Below are 22,192 nucleotides of genomic sequence, written 5' to 3'. Positions count from 1 at the left end.
CATGATGAAAAAAAATCCACCATTTAGTCAGAATATAATGGCAATTTCTCCATATTATCTCAGTTCTGTGATAAATTACGAAGAAATTCAGTCAAATACTAAAATCTGGCGTAAAAAATGGTAATCAGAAGGTGTTGGCAATTACATCCTGTTGCAAAATAAATCTGTTTTTAAACTTGTATGAGCAGAAACTAGAAATACTGTTGCAGTTGAACTGAGCGTATTAGATCGTTGGTTTGAAAAAGAAAAAGGTTGGGGGGGGTGAGCAGCCCACATTCACAAACATTTTGTCCCTCAGCAGTTCAAACACACCAGCGTTATGGTGTAAAAACGTAGCCTAGATAAATTCCTGTCCTCTGGGCAGTGTGACTATACCACCTATTGTTACATCAGTTTCATTCACGTATCATTTACACTGCTCGAAATATAGCTTCAGCCTCTTACACATTCTCTTTGCGTGATCTTTATCTGTTGCTAATAAAATGTTCTTTGGACATTGGATATAACTAAAACTCGATCCTGGTGTGGCAGAAAGAAGTTTCGGGTCGCTGGTTAGGAAACATATCTATATTTGCTTCATGTGCTTATCTTTATTATCTGCAGAAGACAAAGTGCTGTGGTGAGTGAACTTTTCTTTGATCCTTATCAAACTGATTAGTGATGTGGGGATCAGCCCGACTGTCTTTCATGGCGATCTGCTTCACTCTGTTTTCGTTTGGTTCCATGATGCAATGGTTTAGCTTGGGTAACCTTTTGCTTAAGTAACTGAACCGTGACTGAAAGAAACAACCGGAGTGTTTTCCTGTTACCGACGACGTGAACGTCTGATAACTCCGTTGCTTACAGCGGCCCACACATACTCCAAGCTGGAGTTTTATAACAATGCACACCTGATCGCAGGTCCAATAACACAACTCAAAAAGTGGATGTAATCCCCATAAGCCGCCGGTGGCCTTTCAGATTGGCTTCCAAGATCCACATTTTTCCCTCCTTTCACACACTGCCCCCCTCTTTTCCGCAGGGTCCTGGTGTGGTGGCCACCCTCAGCTGAAAAAGGGCCTTTGCAGGGTGGAGGCAGCCCGCCGCAGCAGCCAGAACCTGTCACATTACTCTCAGCACCACGGTGGGACCAGAGCACCTGAATACGGGCTGTGAGGAGGGCAGCGGGCTGCGAGTCAAAGTCGACCAAACATTAGGAAACGAGGACTCCTCTGCAGCAGCAACTGATTCCGCCGTGCGACCTGGGAATCACCTTCCCCCTCCAGACAAGTGAGATCACTGCTGTGTGTCACTACAGGCTCAAATCTAAAGTGCTCTCACTTCGAAAGTTGTGGGATCTGTTCAAGAAAGGGGAAGCACAATGGATAAGGATTATCTCCTGGACTATGAGTATCCAGACCTGGGTCCTCCACCACCCAAAATTGTAAAAGAGTAAGTACATTTGTTGGTACTTTTATGTGAAGGTTTACATTTAAGTACTTTCATTTTTTACACCTGGGAAACGTAAGTTTTTTTTAAATTGATCAGTGGTATTATTTAATAATCCTCGATTTACCAAGTTGGACAGATATCATTTGCATGTTGCTGATATTGCAGGTAGTCTTGGAAATGTTTTTCCACATATTGGATGAGGATTTTTATAGAACTTGAGTAAATTTGATGAAAAAAAAAGTTGTTGAAACATGTTAAGTTGCATATATTTCCTACAGAAAATGTAAAAATGCCATATTGTGCAGAGTAATTTTCCTAAAGCAGGAGTGTCAGGAGCCACATACGCACCAGTTTTTTTGCTCAAATCTTTACTATTTACAGGGAAGGAGTCTATTTTAAGAGCATGTCATTAATTTGGTGCAGAATACAGATCCCAAATCCTGTCCTTTCTTTGAACTCTCAATGTTTCTGTCTGCAACTAAATATGCAACAAATGATAAATCAGTTCATAATGATGTTCTTTGTCATTGTAACACTTAGCAAGACTTCCTGTGGACTGTCCTGACGCATCAGTCTATGTTATTGGAGTGTCCATGTTCATGTATTTGTGCGTTGTTTCTAACTGGTGCAGAACTCCGTTTGGAACAATTACGATGTTTGATGGAAAAAGTTGTAATGTGAAGCTAACAGTTAATCTGATGCAAACTAATAATCTGGTGAATTCTGGATTTTCTTTAGTAACTGTTGTAGCTGGTTATCACTTTTAGTTAACAGGTGGAAACCTTGAAACATCCTCCTCAGCCCACTCGCATTATGGATATGTGAATTTAGACTTTACCCTTAAGTTATTACCATCCCGCGCTTTGATTTCCCACTTACAAATGTTCACATTGTTTGGACCAGTGGGAGTTATTTAAACCTTAATCCTGAAGGCTGCCATCTTTATGTACACAAATGAGCATTCATATATGCAGTGTTGTCTTAAATAAATCTCACTACAACTTGATGTATGAGCCCTTGTCTGAATTGTGATTAGCACCCCATGACCAGGCATTCCTGCTCTTCTAGTGCACAGGAACGTGAACATAGGCGTTTGTTGTTTTCCTGTGTCACGCTGATACCAATCCGTTTAAATGCAAATCTCTGCTGCGGGATTTCAGCAGCAGAGTTTCCAGCCACAAGTGTTCCTGACAGTGACATGTGAAAAGTTTAGCGAGGTATACTGAAGGTCAGCCCCGCGACTCAAAGCCTCTAGTTTTAACATGCAGATTAATTGTTGTGCTCATGTTTGAATGTATTGTTCTCTTCTTCTTTTTAGAATAATTCCCCCATGTGACCCTACGGCTGATGACAGGCTGTATCACATATGCATCACCGCCATATCTGTAAGTCTGTTGGATTAATGTGATATCGTGTAAAGCTGCTGTTCATTTAGTACATGCATTAACCAGCCTGCTATCAGGTGAAAAGTGTTTTTAATCATGTCTTGCATTAGATGTTAGGACTTTAATCTATTTTTGATAGAGTTCTGGCAGTTGGGCTTCAACAAATCTTTGTTTTTATCCCTATTGTTTATTTGAGGGGTGGGACTATCATGGGAGGTGCCAGAGACCTCCCTTTTTCCTCATGTATTTTTTTTTTTTTTTTTTTAGAATAGAGTATAAAAACCCATAACTTTATCAAGAGTTGTGATATGATAACACCGATCCCAGCGAGCAGCGGGGTAAAGCAGGGGACACCCTGGACACCAATCCAGCCCAGGCCAATAGGTGGATAATAAAACTGCACTATAGTGCAAAACAACAAGTGTAACTACTTGGTTATAGTTGTGGACTATAAATACGTGATGTGTTTTCCAGGTTACATGTTCTTTCCCTAAAAGATTGGCACATTGTGTGAAATGTCAATAAAAGTAGATATCCTTTCTAAAATTTAGAAAAAAAGTACTTTTATTCAGAACTGAATAAAGATGATATCAGATTTCAAATTAAGACCATTTGTAATTAGATGGAAATATCAGTATCTTTTTAGCTTTATGGAACGGTGCCATATTGCCTTATCCAGAATCCCAAATCCTCTGATTTACCACAGCTTTTAACTTATAAAGCATCAGAAGTTTTCTATTGTTGAAAAGGCCGTCTCTGAAAGACATGTTTGGTCGGGAGAATATCTCAACCTAAACTTCAAATTTTGATCGATTTGACTAGACAAGTTTTATATTTCACCTCAGCCCATTTTAAATTAGCTTTAGTTCTCAATAGGATTTATATATGTGTGTGTTCATGTAAGTATCTAATCTTTGTCATTTGCTTGTGAAGTCCTTTAAATCGTATTTTACATGTTTGAAAAGTTTGAACCAAAGAGAAACTGATGGAGATGAGGCCAATATGTTTGGATTGTGGTCTCATTTGGCTTCTTCTCTGCACATCTGTGGATTGCTGTGCGATCTGTCGTTGCAGAGAACAATGTCTTGCATTGTTTATAAGCTCTTGCAGTAATTTCCAGTACAAAAAGAAGCTTGAAAGACTGAATATCTGATCTTCAGCTGCAGGTTTTCCCAGATTATCTGTGTCATTGTAGGTAAATTTGTAGATTGTTGGGTTTTTTATTACTACAGTATTGTATCACTGAGTTTTTGCAAGTGTTTGTTTTTTTTTTCCAATCTTTTAATCTTTCTTCTGCCAAGTAAATATGACTTGGCTTTCTACTTTGTTCTATTTTCTTAGTTCCTGTTTGAATCCTTTAAGCAGCCCGCTCGAAAAGACAGATCCCACTTTAAAGCAGTATCCCCGTCCCTTACATGTGTTCCATATATGTGTCACAGGTCACACCAGGTCACTGGACTCTCTGGTCAGTGGTCCTGACTGATGATGACTCATTCAGACCACATGAGGGTGGAGCACTCATTATAGGCTCCGTCTGTGTGGTCTTTTGTAAGCATGTACTCCCCCTTGTATCAGTGTTAGATGGTTAGATGTATGGGGGGGGGGGGGGGGGTGTCCAGAGTGAAACTCTGCAGATAAGGCTAACTGAGATGAAAATGTCTGCAGGTGGTGGTTATGCTGATCCTAGCAATCTTAGCAAGGCGGACGAAGGTGGGCTTCAGACAGAAAGGACTCCCAGGTTTACTCAGGTGAGGCTGATTTTATTGTTTTTAACTGTAATTAAGTGATCTTAATTTAATTTATCTTTGTGTATATATATGTGCCTGTGTATATATATATATATATATATATATATATATATATATATATATATATATATATATATATATATATATATATATATATATATATATATATATATATATATAGTCCATTGTATTAAATCAAATATGAAAAAAGTGGCAACACATATTTGACCTTTAGAAATGTTGAAAAATCCTGCTATAATTTTTCTATATCAAGACTGTAGATTGTGAAGCAGTAATTAATTGAAAAACATTTGTGCTTTTATCCATTAGAGCAAAAGAAACCAATCTTGCTGAAAGTGGAAAATAAGGAAATAGGCTGTTTATTTAGCCATTTTATGAACACTTCTATGAGCCGTTACAGAAGATGAAGAGCCTTGTGTGGCTCCAAATATAGTCACATGCATTATGATTTTCCAAATCAAAGCAATTTTTTCAGATGGGTTTTTAACTGTAAAAAATTGTGCATGCAGGTTTTTTTTTTTTTAATGACATAAGAAAATCAATGAAAAGCTAACTTTTGGTTGAGGAAGTGAAGACTGGATACATATTCAATGCACTTACAGTACATGCATTTCTTTAAATAGATTTATTAGATTACATTTTTTTTTTTTTTAATTAAAGACCAAAGTGAGGTTTGAGATAACTCTTAAATCTGTTCCATTTGTGGTGCTTATTGACCTGCATGATAAACGCTGTAATGATGAGCAGTTTCGTGCCTTGTAAAACTTTTATGTCTCGACAGAAGCTATAAAGTATGAATGAGAAATGAATGAGGTGAGTTTCATTTGGAAACCGCTTATAAATGTAGGAAACAGCAAATAGAAATATAGTCCTTCATTCAAGTTTGATGATTTCTCATTCAATCAAGAAGTGTTTCATCCAAACGTGAGTCTGCTAACACGTGCGCTCTAAATACCTGCTGCTTCGTTCACAGTCCGGTCAACTTCCTGGACCATACGCAGCACAAGGGCCTGGCAGTGGCTGTGTTCGGCGTGCTCTTGTGCAAACTGTGGGGACTTGTCGTATCTCCAAATCCCCTTCCTTTCACGGCAGACACCCAGAACAAACGTGAGATTCTCTTGGTTCCTCCAGCACTCACATCCGCTTGACACTTTGTACACTGACTGGAATAAAACTAAATACATCTTTAGTGTTTATGTAAATTGCGATTTTTCAGAAAATGAGGTGAAATAAAATTATCATATTTGGAGATTAGAGACATGGGAATATTTTTGCTTTACCGGTGTTGCATAAAGAGATTGATTTGTTCACATGTATTTGTTTTACTTTTGTACTTTCGACGCAGATTTTTGACGGTAAGCTTTGCAAGAAGCTTTAACTTGCGTAAGAAACAACTGTAAGGAGTTTGACTCCTGCTACTTTACACAATCCCTGTACAGTTGGAGGGTTCAGCAGAGTCACATGTACAGCAGTTGTTAGTTTTTAGAATTTTATTTTATCTACAGAAAGTTTTCAAACCGGCAAGGAAAACACAACATAGCAGAAGAAACTAGGGAAAGGAATGAATCCTTAAGGTTTTTACGTCACTTCAGATAAGCGCAATACTGTATATAATCACTATATTGAGCAACGACTTAATCCTCCAGTCCGCTCTCAGTCTGACTACCAGAGATTTGTCATTGTGTTTACCGTTTTCTTAGTCACTTTGTTGAAAGGCGAGATGGGAGAGCGACTCTCTTCACCATCTTTTGGTGTGAGGTTGTATTGCTGTATGTGCCAAGGCTAGTTTGTTTCATTTAATGTAAACACATTGCTGACAATACATCAAAACCTATAGCTCGTTGTTTAAATTAAATTACTTTTATTTCTTGCAAAGTAAAAATACAATGTACAGTACATATGAAGATTGCATTTACCATCTTCCTCCAGCCGGCTTGATTGACCAAACCCGCAGATCTAATCAATCCTGACATTTCAACAGTCCTCCCAGCCAATTTGCAGTGGCTATTTGATGTTGTTTAGTCAATGTCCAACAAATGTAAACGTCTTTAGATGTTTTCGGTCTTGATGCACTTGTGTTTCATTTGCAGAAAACTGGGTGATCCTGGGGGTCTTTTACTACCCCGCATTATACTACCCTCTCCTGGCATGTGGCACCTTGCATAATAAAGTCGGCTATGTGTTGGGCAGCCTACTATCATGGACACACTTTGGAATTCTGGTCTGGCAAAAAATTGATTGTCCCAAAACTTCTCTGGTAAGCAAAGATTGCCACTCATTGGCTTTTTCATTTAAATCAGATCGCCATAGCAGAAGATTAATGAAGAATCGCCTGCCAGCATTTCTTTCATGTGTCTGTCTGAGTTGTTCGGATTATTTCTCAAAGCAATGCAGGTTTGTACTGGCTTGGAAACTCATTGACAAGCAAACAAAGTTCCTCTGTGGTTTATGTAAGAAATGGTGTTTGAAAAGGAGCGTACTGGTGTTTAAAGACACACAATTTGAGTATTGAACCGGACCCAATCCCCATCCAACATGTTGGGCCCCTGAGAGCTGTGAATAGCTGTTCCTCAAAACAATCAGTTCCAGTGTCTGCATGTTTTAATGAAGAACCTTTTTTCACAGTTAATCCAATTAGTGTGTCTTACACATCCAGGCTACTCATTATGCAATGTTGTTGTTTTTTCTGCCATTCTGACATAAAGGTATAATCTATTCTTATAATTAGCATTTTCCATAAAATCATTTCATTTAATCCTGTCATTTGGATGGTAACCATCCATCCATCGATTTTCTATGCCACTGTATCACATTCAAGGTCACATTGGCTTAAGCCAATCCCAGCTGACAATCTAAAAAGGTTTGACTATCACAGGGCAAACAGAGAAACAGACAAGAACCCATCTACGGGCAATTCACTGTGATCAATTTACCTCAAGCGCTTGTTATTGGACTGAGAAACTAAACTGGAATAACCAGAGAAAGCCCTGGCATGCACAGGAAGAGTATAAAAACTCCACAGAGAAAAGATCAGATCCGGAGATATTTTCACCATGAAGTGACATTGTGCACCATTAATCTACTGCACTGAATTGACCCATGTTAACATGGTCAGAAATATTTAAAATGGACTTCAGGAAGTGAGCCACACATACAGTCTCTTGTCAATGGATGTCTGAGCTCTCGTTGTTGCAGTTAGGGTCCAATCTGACTCTCAGCATAAAAGAACAAAACAATTTAATTAAATGTATAGTTATTGTTTCAGAAATAGCAAGAATCGCTTTTCAAGCTGGGAGTCCAAAATCAATAAAAACTGAATATAAAAGAAAATATGTTATTGGTGTAAATAAGGGATGGGGAGGGGGGGGGGTATTGCACATCAATACTTGTTGGGAGGGGTTTGGGAGTGGGTTGCTGCCTGGGGGGTTAAAAAAAAGAAGAGATTTTTGAGGTTTTACAGGGTGTGTATTTCTTTCCAGCAGGGAAAGGGGGAACTAGTGATGTCTAGAGTCAGTGGCGTTGATATATTCCTTCTCTGCAAATGTTCTCACATGACATTTTGAGGTAGTTTAAATTCTTATTTTCTGTCTCTTTGCAGATCCATAAATACTACTCCCTGTTCTCCAGCCTGCCCCAAATTGCTTGCTTGGCATTCCTCAGTTTCCAGTATCCGCTCCTTCTGTTTAAGGGCTTGAAGGGCACTGAAAAGCACAGTGCGACCGAGGTGAGTGCAGTTCCTGCGATAACTCGGCTTCAAATTTTCTGCACGGCTCTTCAGGCGGAGTTACGTAACCAACTCGAATTTGTTGATTAATAGTCTAAGCTCATGTAAGCTTGACCTTTAAAAAAAAAAAAAAAAAGAAAAAAAGGAATCACACTAAAAATGTGTGTTTCATCCAAATCTGTGCACATGAGAAACCTCTGTAAGCTGCCTGCTAATCACGGGGCTTACCATGCTCGTACAGTCTAGGCTGAGGGAAAATGTGGAGTCCATCACCATGCACCAGCGGCCTAATCATTTTAAGCGGATTTGACGTAATTGGTTTACGTTATGTTCTTGATCAGATTATGAAAAGGTTGCCTTGTGTTTTTCACTGAGGAGACACAATGCTGTGTTTATGTGCTGCTAATCTCGGCACGGGCGTGACAGAGCTGTGAGAAGCCATTGCCAAGAGTTTAAATCACCTCACCACCAACAGGAACACACCTGACGCCATAAACCTCATGATAAGGAGGCTTTTTCCATACATTAATGCTTTGAAAGATGGGTTTTATTTGAAGATTATTTAGTGGCTCAGGCCTGCTGAAGAGTTCAGAAATATCTAACTGCCTGGTCCATCTGTGTGAAACAAAGTCAAATCAGTAATTTATTTGTATGTTTCATGTCATTTAATATCACAGATTTTTTTTTTCTTTTAGGATCTCAGCAGCAGCTACTACAGGGACTATGTGAAGAAAATGCTCAGTAAGAAGAAATCCACCAAAAGCAGGTGAGATTTGATTTGGTATAAAGCAACCCGTGTCTCTTTTTTGTCCCATTATCTTTAGCTTTTAGCTCAAGTATCAATCAAAGCAAGTGACTTAAGCTGTATCTTACTGAGGTAATATCTAGTCCTGGATTCAGCTTTGATTCTTTGCTGAAGGCAGGATACAGCCAATAAGAAGGGACACAAATAGAAATCTAATTCAGATTTATTGTCATTGTTGCCAACATGGACATGAAATGGCAAAAAAAAAAGTGTTTTATGGTTTCTGTGTAGGCAATGAAAATTGTATTGAATAGTACTAGATTATTTTATAATACCATGCACAAGAGGAAAACAGGGTCCAGACCAGGCATTTGATTTGTTTTTGTTTCTTTTGTTAGTGTTTTTTCCTACTTTGTGGAACTGTGGGGGGGGGGGGGGGGGGGGGGAGTGCATCAGATTAAAGAAATAAACAGGAAATAGCAACTTTGAAGCACTGATATAAGATTTCCCAGATATTTCAACCCAACCAAGTAGGCTGAAACTGAAACTTTGATCGTTATTAAAGAGAATTCCCTTATCGTGTAAAACAATATATTAAGTACCTAATAGCAAAAAAGCTCATATGATATCTACGGGCTTAAGGCATCTTTTCTATACTTTTATTTAATGTGTCTTCGAATCTCATTAGCAGTGTTTACACTCTTGTCCTTTTTCTCTTCAGCACATCACGCACAGACAAACCCAAACTCCTCCAAAGAATAACGGGTGCTGTGAAGTCGTACATCTATACACCAGAGGATGGTAAATTTTTTTATGCTTGTCTTCTGATGGTATTTCCAAGATTTACACACAATTATGTCCAAATGTTTATCTTTGCCATTTTGTTTGAATTTCACACATACACTATAGCATAGGTGAAGCTTTTGTACATAAACTATGCAAACATGCAGTATGAGGATATGGAGAAGGGAAGAAAGTGTTTGAATTGAAATACACAGCTGTGCCTTGGTTTATTTTTGGTTATTACAATATTATGCTGTTGTACGTTATGTGCCACGCCTGTACTGAAAGTAGTTTTCCAACATTTCTCTCCTCTCATGCAGCTTTCCGATTTCCCCTGAAGCTGGCTGTATCTGCGGTTGTGTCTTTCATTGTCATGTATCAGGTAACGACCGTCACACCTCATAATCCATATGATGTAAACTATAGCGTACACTTCACTGCAGCAATCCCACTGCTCTTGTATGTGAAGTTAATTTAAATGTGAGTAAGATGGGTCAAATGGAGGAGGATGTATAATCTTTATATGCAGACCTCAGACCTCAAACATCTCTGACTAAAATTAAATGAGATAACTATATCTTAATTCTTGAGAGAGCAGCGTCCCTCCTTACTTTGACTTTGATTCAGAAACCTCCACATATTATCGGGTGATCGTTTATGCTGTTTTACAACCCTGAGGTCACTTGTAAGTACTGCATTCGTTCAACCAGCACACAGCCGAGCTGGATGGAAGGTTTTGCGGTAATGAATGAACATCCTGTTTGTTATCTCTTAGGTGGGTCTGATACTGATCATAGGAGTGGTGCCAACTCTCCAGACTGCACGTTTGGGAGTGGATGAAGATGTTGCAAACCTTTTAGCCGGCTTCAAGATAATTCTGTCTCCAGACAAACACGAAGTGGTCCAACTTGTGGTTTTTTACATGTGGTGTGTAGAAGGTGGGTGAAACCAAAGAGTGGAAGCAGCCGATTAGTGAAGAAGGTGATGCAGAATGTTTATCATATCAGTCTTTCCCACGATCACTTATGCTTGTTATACATATATCAGTCAGCCATAGCATTATGACCACTGACGGGTCAAGTAAATAATACTGATTATCTCTTTATTATAACACCAGTTAGTGGGTGGGACGTATTCAAGGTGTTAAGAATGGACAAGTGAATTTGAGTGAATCTGAAAAGCATCCCTGAGGATGTAGCTGTCGGGGTTCTCCCAGTCTATAGTGGTCAGAATCTATCTATACAGAGATGCAGTGGACCAGTGACAGGGTTAATTTATGCACAAGGGGAGTGAAGGCTGGACTCTGTGGTCCCATCAAGAGGGCAAACTACCCATTGGATCACAATGTGTTGGATGTGAAGCCAATAATATAATGTCCTGGCTGATTGGTGTCTATTATAGTGGTATTTACTTTAATGTCGGCTTCCTTCCTCAGTAAAAATTCTAAATGTTGTGTGCGGTTGTGTCCTGCAGTGTGCTATATCTCAGCGATGACCCTGTCTGGTTTGGTCAACCTGGCTATGCTCATGCGATCAATGGTTCTGCATCGGTATGTCTTCTCACAAAGCAGTTTAATCGCTCTATTTCTTAACCACTGATCTCCTCCCACATTTTCCAGTAATTGCGAATGTGCTTTGCATTCTGGTTCCTTCATTATAATTGCATGGTTATCTTAACATAATAAAGTACTAATCATGTATACAGAGAATTGCACCCAGTGTAAACTGCTGCTACAATTGAAAATGGCTATTAAGATGAAAAATGAAACACTGTGCAATCACCATAAATTACAGTGGATTGTAATAAATGGATTTCCGAGACTAGAAATGAATCGTGTTCCAGTTGTATCCTCCAATAAATCACTTCTTCAATTCATTGTGTAATATGGGCATTTAGTGATGAACCCGTTTTTGAATCGCGTGGAACTGCTTTGTAATGATGGGTGTTTTTCTTGGTGCAGGTCAAACCTAAAGGGGCTGTACAGAGGAGATATCTACAATGTTTATAACTGTCAGAGAAATATCAGGGCTTCCCGGCCTGCACTCGTCTGCTGGATGGGATACACGAGCTACACAGCAGCTCATGTCTTCTTTGGTATGGCTACACATTAACGTTAACAGTCAAAATCAAAAAACTGTCTTAGTCCACTGAGTGAATTAGAAGATTACAATCAAGTGTACGTGTGTGTCTTCAGAAAGTCAACCAAATACTGTACATGAGATAGGGGGGGGGGGGGGGGGGGGGGGTTTGGACTGAATAGAGAAAAAAAAATGTTCCTTGTGAATGCAAGACGTCATTTTATTCATGATTTTGGCATTAAACAGTTTTTTTCTGCTCAGAGAAAGTTTTTGAGTGATTAACCTAAAGCTTACTTGACATTAGCTTTTGTTTTTATCCTCCTTAAAACTGTTTAAATGTTTCTTTCTGTGGCTCAGCTAAGACCATGTTGGAGCTGCAAGATAATCATCTCTGATGTAGGTCAGTTTCCATGCTGCGCTGAGACGTTGGTGGTGAGGCCTGAAACTCTGCTCTCTCCCCTGCAGGCATGATTATCCAGACTTTGGTCTTCTTCCTTTGTCTTCTGATCGCTGTCTTCCTCGTAATCATACCTGTCCTGCACCGGCAGAATCTGATTCTCTTCCAGATCTTGTGGAGTATGTGGTGAGTGTCATCACAGCGAGAAAGGTGGCTCACTGTCATCTCCCACAAATCTCTCATTTTATTCATTTTTAGAGTCTTACAGATAAAACATCTTACACACAACCTGCGATAACACACTCAGAACAGAGTTTATCTTCTATTCTATTATGATGTAAAGCATTTTAAGTGATGACATGTTTTTTTTTCATGTCTGTATGTTGATTTTTGGTCTTCCAGGCCCTTTTGGCTGATGATTATTCTGGCTGTGTTAATTCAACACATCACCGCGAGGTTTTGCTTCATCAAAAAGACAGCAGGCACACGAGACCTAAACAACAGGTTACTTACTGCATTTACTTTTGCATATATTATGATTACAACCAAGTGTTTTACTTTTCCTCTTTATGTTTGATGCATTTCAATTTCCCTTTCAGAGGTAATCTGTTCCTGCTGACATACCTGCTGTTTCCAGTCAATGTTCTGATTGGGGTGCTGCTGGCAGTCTGGCGCTTGATCATTACAGCCCTGTTCAATATTGTCCACATGGGACGCATGGATATTAGTCTTCTTAACCGCAACGTGGAAGCATTCGATCCAGGTGAGTACAGATGGTGGACAACATGGGCATCATGTCACTGCCTGGTAGATACATGTCACAGGTAGACCTGGGTATTGTATGTGCTATGGGCTACATGCAGCATATTGGATGTCTTTGACCGGCTCACAAGGAGTCAGTGAAAAATTGAGAATACTTCATGGGATGGCTGTGGCTCAGTTGGCAGAGCAGGTCATCTTTCAGCCGGTTTCAGGTTTGATCACCCATCTACCCCTGTCCAATCGTTCAAGTTTCTTTGAGCAAGACACTGACCCCCAAATTACTCCCAATCGATCGATTTGCATGGCAGCTGCCACGATTGGTGTGTGAGGGTATGTGTGTGTTACTGGGTGAACATTGCAAAATGCTTCAGGGACTGTTTAATCAGAGCTGTATGAGTGAGATCTAGATTAGATTTGAATCAGCATTATCCGACACAACATGCAAAGACATACAAGAACTTGACTGATGCAGAGCAGAAACAATACGTCATTAAAAGCATGTGACATACTGCTATTATGATGATTTTTACACATTGGGGAGAATTACACCCCCCCCCCCCCTCCCCCCAAGGCAATGTATTGTATGTCAACTGTCTCGACTATAAAACAGGTTTAACAGTCTTTAGTTTGTGTGTTGCATGTGTGCTTACAAAAACCTTCCAAAATACTGTTTTGTAGTTCAAAACAACTCAGTCATATTCTACATTTCCCCTACAATTTCACTTCTTATTATTTATTTGCATTAATAAGCACTCACTGCCTCTTTTATGCTTGTGTATGCTGTGCGCCACACATAGGCTTCAGAGGAAGCAATTTTCCATGAAAAAAAAAAAATCTACTTTTTGTGCTTCACCTATTGGCTGTGGATTTGCATGCTATCCACTTTAGCCTCCTGTCAACTCGGTAAGCTCCTATGATATCTGTATTCTGTGCAGTACATGGACTCTAATTGCACACCGCTCTCTGAAATGGCTGCAGATTCAAGACATCTGTTGTCGGGAAAAGCAGGTGGTTTCAAAAAAAGGGAAAAAAAGAAGTGTGATTGTACCTCCATTATGTGTGATTGCCTCAAAGCCAACATGGGGTGCAGCCCTATGTGTTTATTACTTTTGCCCATGAGTGATTCCTCCCTTCCTGTGTCTGTCTGCAGCCTACCGCTGTTATGCTCATTATCTGAAGATCGAGGTGAGCCAGTCCCACCCTGTGATGAAGGCCTTCTGCGGGATGCTGCTGCAGTCAGTGGGGCAGGAGAACAAATCTGGACAGAGGTCACGGGATGCTGAAGAGGGTTTGTAGCACAAAATGTATCTTCCACATCGCACACACTACAGATTTATTCACAATGTACTTCATGTAAAGTTCCTCAATAGTGCACAACTGTAGTAAAAGAAAAAAAACTAAACTATAATGCAAATAATGTCTTACCACAATACCCTCAAAGGTAAACCCCATCCTAATATATACATCAAATGCACTGTGGCATCTTTCATTTCTAAAGTGTTATTTAAAATACAATAGCAGGTCACTGTAATTCTACATAATCAGATCATAGCACAGCCTTGCACGCACCCAAATGAAAGTTCACAGATTGTCTAATCTAATAAGCCAAGTGCAAATTGAGTCTCACCCTGGAATAATTTGCAGTTCTGCTGCAGGACTTAATCATATTTGTCATAAATGAATCAGCTGTCATCATCACTCTGAACCTTCAGTCTGTCATTAGAAGACAATGTCGCTCGTTTTTGCAAATTTTTGTTATTTTTTCATATGATAAAACAGTGTATCTTTTACATACAATAAGTTACTGTGATGTAAACAAGCTGCCGCCGTGTTCACTGCCTATATGCAGTGATGCTCCTGACACAAACAGGAGGTGAATGATGGCTGCCCACACATATGCTGACACAAGTTCCATGGAGACATTAGGAGGTAAAGACATGAGGACTTGTGCACTGTTGTGGAATCTGGTTCCAGATGAGTCTGTGGAGATGCCGCTTGTTCGTGTGTATAAAACAATGCATTATCGGGATAATCTATTGTGGTGCAGAGATTACTTCTCCAGTAGCTGATTACACAGATGAGCTACACTAATTGCCTGTTACATATTCATGTTGCCCAAGGGGCTTAAGCTTTCAGTGCATAAATGGCAAGTCCAATATGCTCCCACATGCTTAGAGGATTAAAATATGATTGCTTTCTATTATTATTCTTTCTGTTGCTGGTCCTCGGTGGCCTACAAAAGAGATGTTTCCCATTTCAGCTTCAAATTATAAAAGGTTATTAATATACAACACTTTTTTTGTGTATAAATGACATACCCTCTGTGTTCTCCCGATGTTTACATGTCCTCAGGGATCCAGCTGGTCCAGCAGGAGAAAAAACTGCACAAAGTGTCCAGTGCCAGGAGGGCCCGGGGGCACTGGCAGCTCCTGTACACCCTGGTCAACAACCCTTCCCTGGTGGGCACCAGGAAACACTTCCAGCGTCAGACGGCAGAAAGCTTCGTGAATGGAAGTTTCAACCGAAGCACAAAGGAGGGGAGCAAAAAGGAGGCCGCATCCAAGGAAGAGGCCACCGCAAGCAACTGAACAGGATTGAGACGCTCATCACGCACTGGCTGACTGACTCGGTTTAGATACAGATACAAGAGGTCCAAACCTGTCTGCATTTGGTGAAATAAGTGCCTCGCAGCTCTGTGCCTTGTGTAGTCATCTTCATCAAGATTTACCTATTTGTCTGAAATTTGTGTCTTTTATTTTGCTCTCAATGTGAGACGTCTTCAGTCTGATGAGAAAGGGGTTTGTGACACTGAGTACCCACCTAAACAGTGTCATTTCACATATTCCACACATTTAGGTGTTTATTTTGGGAATATACACATTAGTACTAGATAAACCTATAGGTTAATCATGTATTTTTAGTGAAAATTAAGAAAAACCCAAACTAAACATCTGAATTTAAAATCCACTTTAGCATCATTCTGAAGAGGATATTTATTCACACACAAAGAGGAGGGGAGAGTGCATTTGACTATTTATGCTAATACAAAATTGTTTTGACACAATGGATATTTAATTTTTCCCATTGTACACATTTTGTGTAATTAACCTGTGGAATAGGAATTATCAGAAAAAATCAACTATATATATATATTTTCTGTTTTATTTCTAGCTCATTAAATGCAAAAAACCACTTGCTGCTTCCAGCATTTCTTCTTGTTTTGTCTTCTCTGGTTTCTCTTTTTCGCCAGTATTTCAACGTCTGGAGGTACATTTACACTGGAAATGCAGAGTTTTGAGGAAGGAGAAGAAAAAACCCCCACTTGTGTTATGTTGTGTTGTGATCTCAAAATTAAACGGAAACAAGTGTTTTCTTTCGATGGATAAATTCTCTGATACAAGGTGTCATTTTAATAGAATATCGCAACGTCTAAACAGTATTTTCTGATTATCTAAGTAAACACAAATAATAAATGCGGCACTTTGCGTTAATGTGTTAAAACTTGCCTACATACCTTAATAATAACTAACCCTGAAAACGTGTTCGGCTCATCGTCTCCCAAATCTAATGTTCCACAACGTCTATGTTGCTTTTTGGAAGACGGGATGACTGTCCAACACATTTCAGAAATTTGATGTTTTTATAGACCAGATTTCAATTTCTGAAGGACTGTCATCTAATCATATGCCAAATAATATTGCCTTATAATTTGAAAGCAGACAATATATGCTAAACATATTTTTCTTATCACTTCAACCGAGGCAAATCCAACACTCAATATAATTTCATATGTTTTATTAATTCCACTTACATAAAATTATATCAAAAATCTTAAAAGGTCACGTGTTTTGTTTTCGTTTTACAACATTGTTCACAAAAACTCACTATATGCATCAAATTACAAGACAGTGAAGCCTCCAGGCGCTCGCTGCGCCCTTTTGTTTTAGACTCCGTTAAGACTTACCGTAGTAAAAAGAAAAGGAAAAAAAATACTTCCGATTCACATGGCTTTACATCATCACAGGTAGACAGTCACATCTACAGTCCTAAAGACTACACTAATAAAAACCTCACAAGGAAATACGTGTGACATGCCATGGACACGTTCGTTGTAAAAAGCGAGAGTACAACAAGCACCCGTTGGTTTAGGAGGTTTAAAGGCGCACATTTTTAAAGCCTTAAATTACGTGAAATAGTCGGAAAATTGACCTGTGATTTTTAGTCACGCAATACACAGCTGAAAACGTTAAAGAATAGTCCATTTTGGTCCTCAATGGGGAGCGGACAGGTCGCTGCGGCGCGCGTCCGCGCCGTGCGCCGCGTAGACGCGAGGAGGGAACAGTGCGCGCAAAAGTCGGAATAGCTATACACATCCCGGATCGTTTCACAAATATGAAATCGCTCCAAATCTGTGACTAGTTTGGCGGACAAAAGAAGCGGAGCTGTTGTGCTGAGCCCTGAGCCGGTGGTAGGTAAGGTCTTGTGCGAGCAGCCTCCTCCGCAGCTTTGCCTGGTTGAGAAAAGCGATGCTGGTCCCTGATGTCAGTTCATATCAAATGGCTTGAATTGGTATGGCACTTTTAGTTGTTTTTCTATTCTTTTAAATGCTATGTAAACTTTTAACGCCGTTTATTATTTTGGGGTTGTATCTTTTTTCTTTTTTGCCCAGTCGCGCGTTTAGTCCGGCTACAGTTTGCGCTCCTGCGTGCGCCCGTCCGACAAGAGAGGTGCTGCTTCTCTGTTTTAAGGTTGAATAAACCACACAAAACTGTGCTTGCTTTGTAAACGTATGCTCCTTAAACCGTACAGTTGACTACAGATGTCACATAAATCAAACGTCCAATCTCTGTGATCATAAGAGTTGTTGAGGTAAAATAACTAATAATGCACCTTTTTTTTTAATAAGACGCCACCGTTTTCACGTGAATCGATGTGTGTGAGTTACCTGCTTGAATGTAGGCTACTTAAAAAGGACAACTTTTTTTTTTTTTTTTTTACAATACACAGGCCAGACTGGTCGTTCGGGTCAGCGGCTTGGCTGCTTGTAGTTGCCGTTGATTTCCTCCGAGATGTTGACGGCCTCGGCTCCCAGCGGTAGTCTGTCACTGTACTCCGAGCCCACTTCGAACTCCTCCGGGTTGGTTTTGGATGAGGATCCGGGGATGGACTCGGTCACCACGCTCCCCTCAGCCTCTCCCTCGCCCTCCTCCTCCCCCTCGGCCTCCCCTTCTCCCTCCCCGGAGCCCAACTCGCTCGGGTTGAAGGTTTTTTCCGACTCCACAAAAGATGCGCGCGGGTCGAAATCTTTCATTTGCTTCTCCATCTGATCGGGATTCTGAGCCTTCATGATCAGCTTGTAGGTCTTTCCTTGATACTTGTACAGTAAATGGCAGCAGGTGGCTCCCAGCAGGGGGACAGTAGCCAGACCCAATAGGAAAATGCTGACGACCACAATGATAAGCAGGGAGGGGATCTTCTTCCTAGTTGTGAAGACTACTTGGACTTGGCAGTCCTGCCCCCCATAGGTGAGACAAAGCGTGTAATTGGTGCCAGGCTGTAAACCGTGGAAATGGTAGGCATTTTTCCCCTCCTCTATCTTGGACCACTCTACCATGGAGTGTCCATTCCCAGTGTCCACACAGAGGTAGAGTATGTCGAGGGTGGTCTTGCTGGATGACTGGTACAAACCAGCAGGTTCTTTATTGACAGTCTCCTGGTTTTCGGGTTGACTGAGGTGGAGGTTCGATTTGCTGCTGGGAAGCTGCAGCGGGTTCAGCTGCACTTTGGCCTCTGTCTCGGACACTTCTAATGCAAGAACACCAAAATCAAAAGTATACTGCTTCAGGTCATCTAAGCTCATGTTAAAGGCGTGGTTGGAGATGTATTCACTGCTGTCTCTGACGCCACACCGGCTTGCAAAAGTGGGGTCCTTAACAGCCTGTTCAGTCTTGTCACTCTTGTCTTTTGAATCATCAGGCTCACTTTTCATCTTTTCTTCAGCTTTGCCCCAGTTGATCACGTTGTTTTTAGAGGTCATTGGGTCTGAGGGCTTCTTACTGGACGGACGGATCTTGTCTATTGTTGAATGAGGAATCGAATTGCCTTCTTGTTTGTGGTTTCCTGTCAGGATCACTCTCACCCCGCTTTCAGCCTTGCCTAAGTCATTGACTGCAGAGCAGCTGTAATTACCGTTCTCCTTTTTAGTCATGACAGGAATGATAAGAGAGCCATTTCTGAAAACAAGGAATTTGTCGCTGGTCGTCTTATCATTAATGGGCTTGTCATTCATTTCTACAGTCGGGGGCAAAGGAAACACATAATTTTGATTTCCAACAGTTACCTCCCAGCTGACCTGTGGCATGGGGCTTCCCTTTGTCACGCAGTTTAAGATGACCATGACACCTTCACTGAGATCTGAATCCTCGATGTTTGGTTGAGATGTTATGGTGACCGCAGGAGCCTCGCAGTCCAGTTTAGGAATATTTGTGACCATCACACCTCTCAGGTTTTCTGGGGCTTCACACACAATTGTTGTTTGTTCAGTGACAGAAATTTTGGTCGTTGCAATCCAATCCCTCAACCACTCCAGACTGCAGGTGCAAGTGAAAGGGTTCTTAAAAATCTGAAGGTGGGACAGGGAGGAGAGCGCACTGAAGGTTCCCTGCACAATGGTGGTGAACCTGTTGTTGTTGATGCGGAGGGACCGGAGTTCTGTGAGTGTGGAAAAGGCATTCTTTGGAAGGTTCACCATTTCATTGTTGTTCATTTTCAGAAGGTTGAGCACTGTGAGGTTTTGCAGATCTTCCCATGGAAAGTTCACAATCTTGTTGTGGCTGATATCCAGGTTGCGAAGTTGATTTAGGGGGGCCAGCGAGTCTCTTTCTATTGTGACGATCTCATTGTGAGCCAGCCAGAGAGAGGTGGTCTGCGTGACGTCGATGAAGCTTTTACTTTTCAGAATTTTGATCTTGTTGGCCGAGAGGCTCACAGTGGTGACATTGGAGGGGAGGCCAACAGGTACCACCAGCAGGTCTTTGTAAGCGCATTCTGCAAAGTGGTGGGCAAATTTATCTTGGCAACTGCATTGCTCTGGACAGCACTGCACGATGCCGATCACCAAAGTCCACAAGGCAAGGAGCTGCAGGAGTCGTTTAGCCATTTTCCGCACCTGTAAGCATCAAGTAGAAGATATTAAATAACAATCACCAACCAGTTTGTTTATTTCATAAGATATCTCAGATTAACAGTGTCCATTGTGCCCATTACACTATGGCACGCATAACTTATTTGCGTCTGCTTATCCTAGTCTGCAAAACCTTAAAACGCAATGTAACCTAGTAAAAAAAAAAAAAATGAAGGGACTGAAAACAAGCTGATTGAAATCGGACTCAATTGACGACACAAAAGAAGAAAAAAAATCAAAGGCAAAGTTGACATTGGACAATTTTAATCCAAAAACCAAAAATGTTATAGGAATATAGTTATGAATGTCCGTCTGCTTTAAAAACGATGCCGTGAGTGATATTTGCGCAGATTTCAGGGTCCTCGACGCACTCCTGCTCTGAGCGCGTCTCACTATCCAGTCCGGACAAGCGCTGTCTGTGGTGCTGAAACCTATTTTTCTATTGTTTCATTAACTAAGCATTTTACTTTTAGTGAAAAGCAAACTGCAAATATATATTCCTTTTGTTGATTTATTTGTTTACTAAGCATTGATTACTAAACAAAAATCCTCCATTTAATCCGTTTTGAACCTTCCACATCGTAATTTGTCTTTATCTATTCTGTGATCCGGACGCTGCACAAGGTCGCTATTATTAAATCTTTAAGCATCACAAACTTCCTTGTTATGGATTGAATCTTCTTACCTGAACAGTATCAACTTGGGTTCCTGTGCCTTAATATACAATCTCGCAGTTCAAAGTCCCGTGAAACAAGTTTATTGGTGGGAAAAAGTAAAATCCTCGAACGTCGTGGGTCCGTTCACATGGCGTTTGCAGACCAGGACACCGCTGATGGACGACGGTGGAGGGATCATTTTTTTTCCCCCCGGTGAGTCGCTGTTGCAGTACCGACGGCGCGCTTCACTCTCTCGCCAGTGGGATCCACTGCGCGCTCCCGCCGCTGCGGAGCGAGAAAAGCAACCGTGAACGCGCAGCCTCTCCCATCTTTCTTTCTGCTCACTATTAAAGATACAGAAGCTCAAGGTCCTCCGCCCTCCAAGGAAATTCATAATTTAAGGATCCGATGTTTAATTTATGGCTCTGACCGAAGTCTACTCTTTGACCTGCTTGGCTGCAGGATATTGTTTTTAATTAAAGGACTCAGACAAGAGTTTGCACACACTGAGCGATTTAAAGTAACATTTCTATTAATGCTGCAACAAGCTGAGCAGAATTCAAATATGAACCCTTGCCTTATATGTAGTGTTTCTGCTATTTTTGCATTTAATCCAGTGTTTAACGCAAAGTATGTTTGTGTGTGTTACAATCTTCCGTCAATAAAGATCTTAATGAATTGCTTGTCGAATTGCACGGAACCACTGGCCTTTTTTTTTGGTCAAATGCTGCCCCCTTCTTGTGAACCTTTAGTAGTGGAACTTGCTTCGGCGAGAAACGAGAAAGAGAGAGAGAGAGAGAGAGACAGACAGACAGACAGAGAGAGAGAGAGAGAGAGAGAGAGAGAGAGAGAGAGAGAGAGAGAGAGAGAGAGAGAGAGCGCAAACTCCACACAAGGCTTGGAGGAAACTTTTCAACCAAAACAAAAAAGACCTTTACACACACACACACACCCTATTGGTGTTGGAAGAGTTGTTTTGTGTACTGATCTCGGCGAGTACCCAGTCAGGGCAATCCAAATCTCCACAAAATCGGAACCGCTATCATAAACAGTGCGTTGCATTAGTTTATTTACAGCACAGAAACAGAACTATGTCTTAAAGCTGTAAATTAGCCTCCGACGCCCATGTTTACATGCATAGCATTCTAACCCGTGAAAAGCAGTGAACATCGACAATGCTGAAGTAAATCATCATACAGTGCATCTCTAAATATTTCAGCTGTGTGTGAGTTTAAGCGCATTATCTAGAAAGAAAACAGCAATAGACAATTAAAAACAA

General features: G+C 40.7%; 2 protein-coding genes across 2 annotated transcripts; one reads left to right on the top strand and one right to left on the bottom strand.

Annotated features, from left to right (window-relative positions):
* Positions 1 to 1,360: 1,360 nt before the first annotated feature.
* On the top strand, positions 1,361 to 15,662 carry stra6 (signaling receptor and transporter of retinol STRA6; the record flags this gene model as incomplete). Its single annotated transcript, XM_080505253.1, has 17 exons — positions 1,361 to 1,431; positions 2,750 to 2,816; positions 4,482 to 4,564; positions 5,559 to 5,692; positions 6,676 to 6,842; positions 8,184 to 8,309; positions 9,005 to 9,075; positions 9,776 to 9,855; positions 10,158 to 10,219; positions 10,613 to 10,775; positions 11,311 to 11,386; positions 11,798 to 11,931; positions 12,381 to 12,498; positions 12,715 to 12,816; positions 12,912 to 13,075; positions 14,225 to 14,362; positions 15,427 to 15,662. The coding sequence occupies 17 exons, from the start codon at positions 1,361 to 1,363 to the stop codon at positions 15,660 to 15,662; spliced, it is 1,992 nt and encodes a 663-aa protein (XP_080361379.1).
* A 1,425-nt stretch (positions 15,663 to 17,087) lies between these two features.
* Positions 17,088 to 21,051, bottom strand: islr2 (immunoglobulin superfamily containing leucine-rich repeat 2). The gene is made up of 2 exons (XM_080505254.1): positions 20,943 to 21,051; positions 17,088 to 20,242 (listed from the first exon to the last, which is right to left on the bottom strand). The coding sequence occupies exon 2, from the start codon at positions 20,231 to 20,233 to the stop codon at positions 18,101 to 18,103; it is 2,133 nt and encodes a 710-aa protein (XP_080361380.1). The 5' UTR covers positions 20,234 to 20,242; positions 20,943 to 21,051; the 3' UTR covers positions 17,088 to 18,100.
* Positions 21,052 to 22,192: the final 1,141 nt, after the last annotated feature.

This window comes from Blennius ocellaris, assembly GCF_963422515.1.
Source record: "Blennius ocellaris genome assembly, chromosome: 11".
Lineage (NCBI taxonomy): Eukaryota > Metazoa > Chordata > Actinopteri > Blenniiformes > Blenniidae > Blennius > Blennius ocellaris.
Note: the sequence above shows the minus strand (reverse complement) of the source record. Positions and strands in the feature narration are given on the sequence as shown.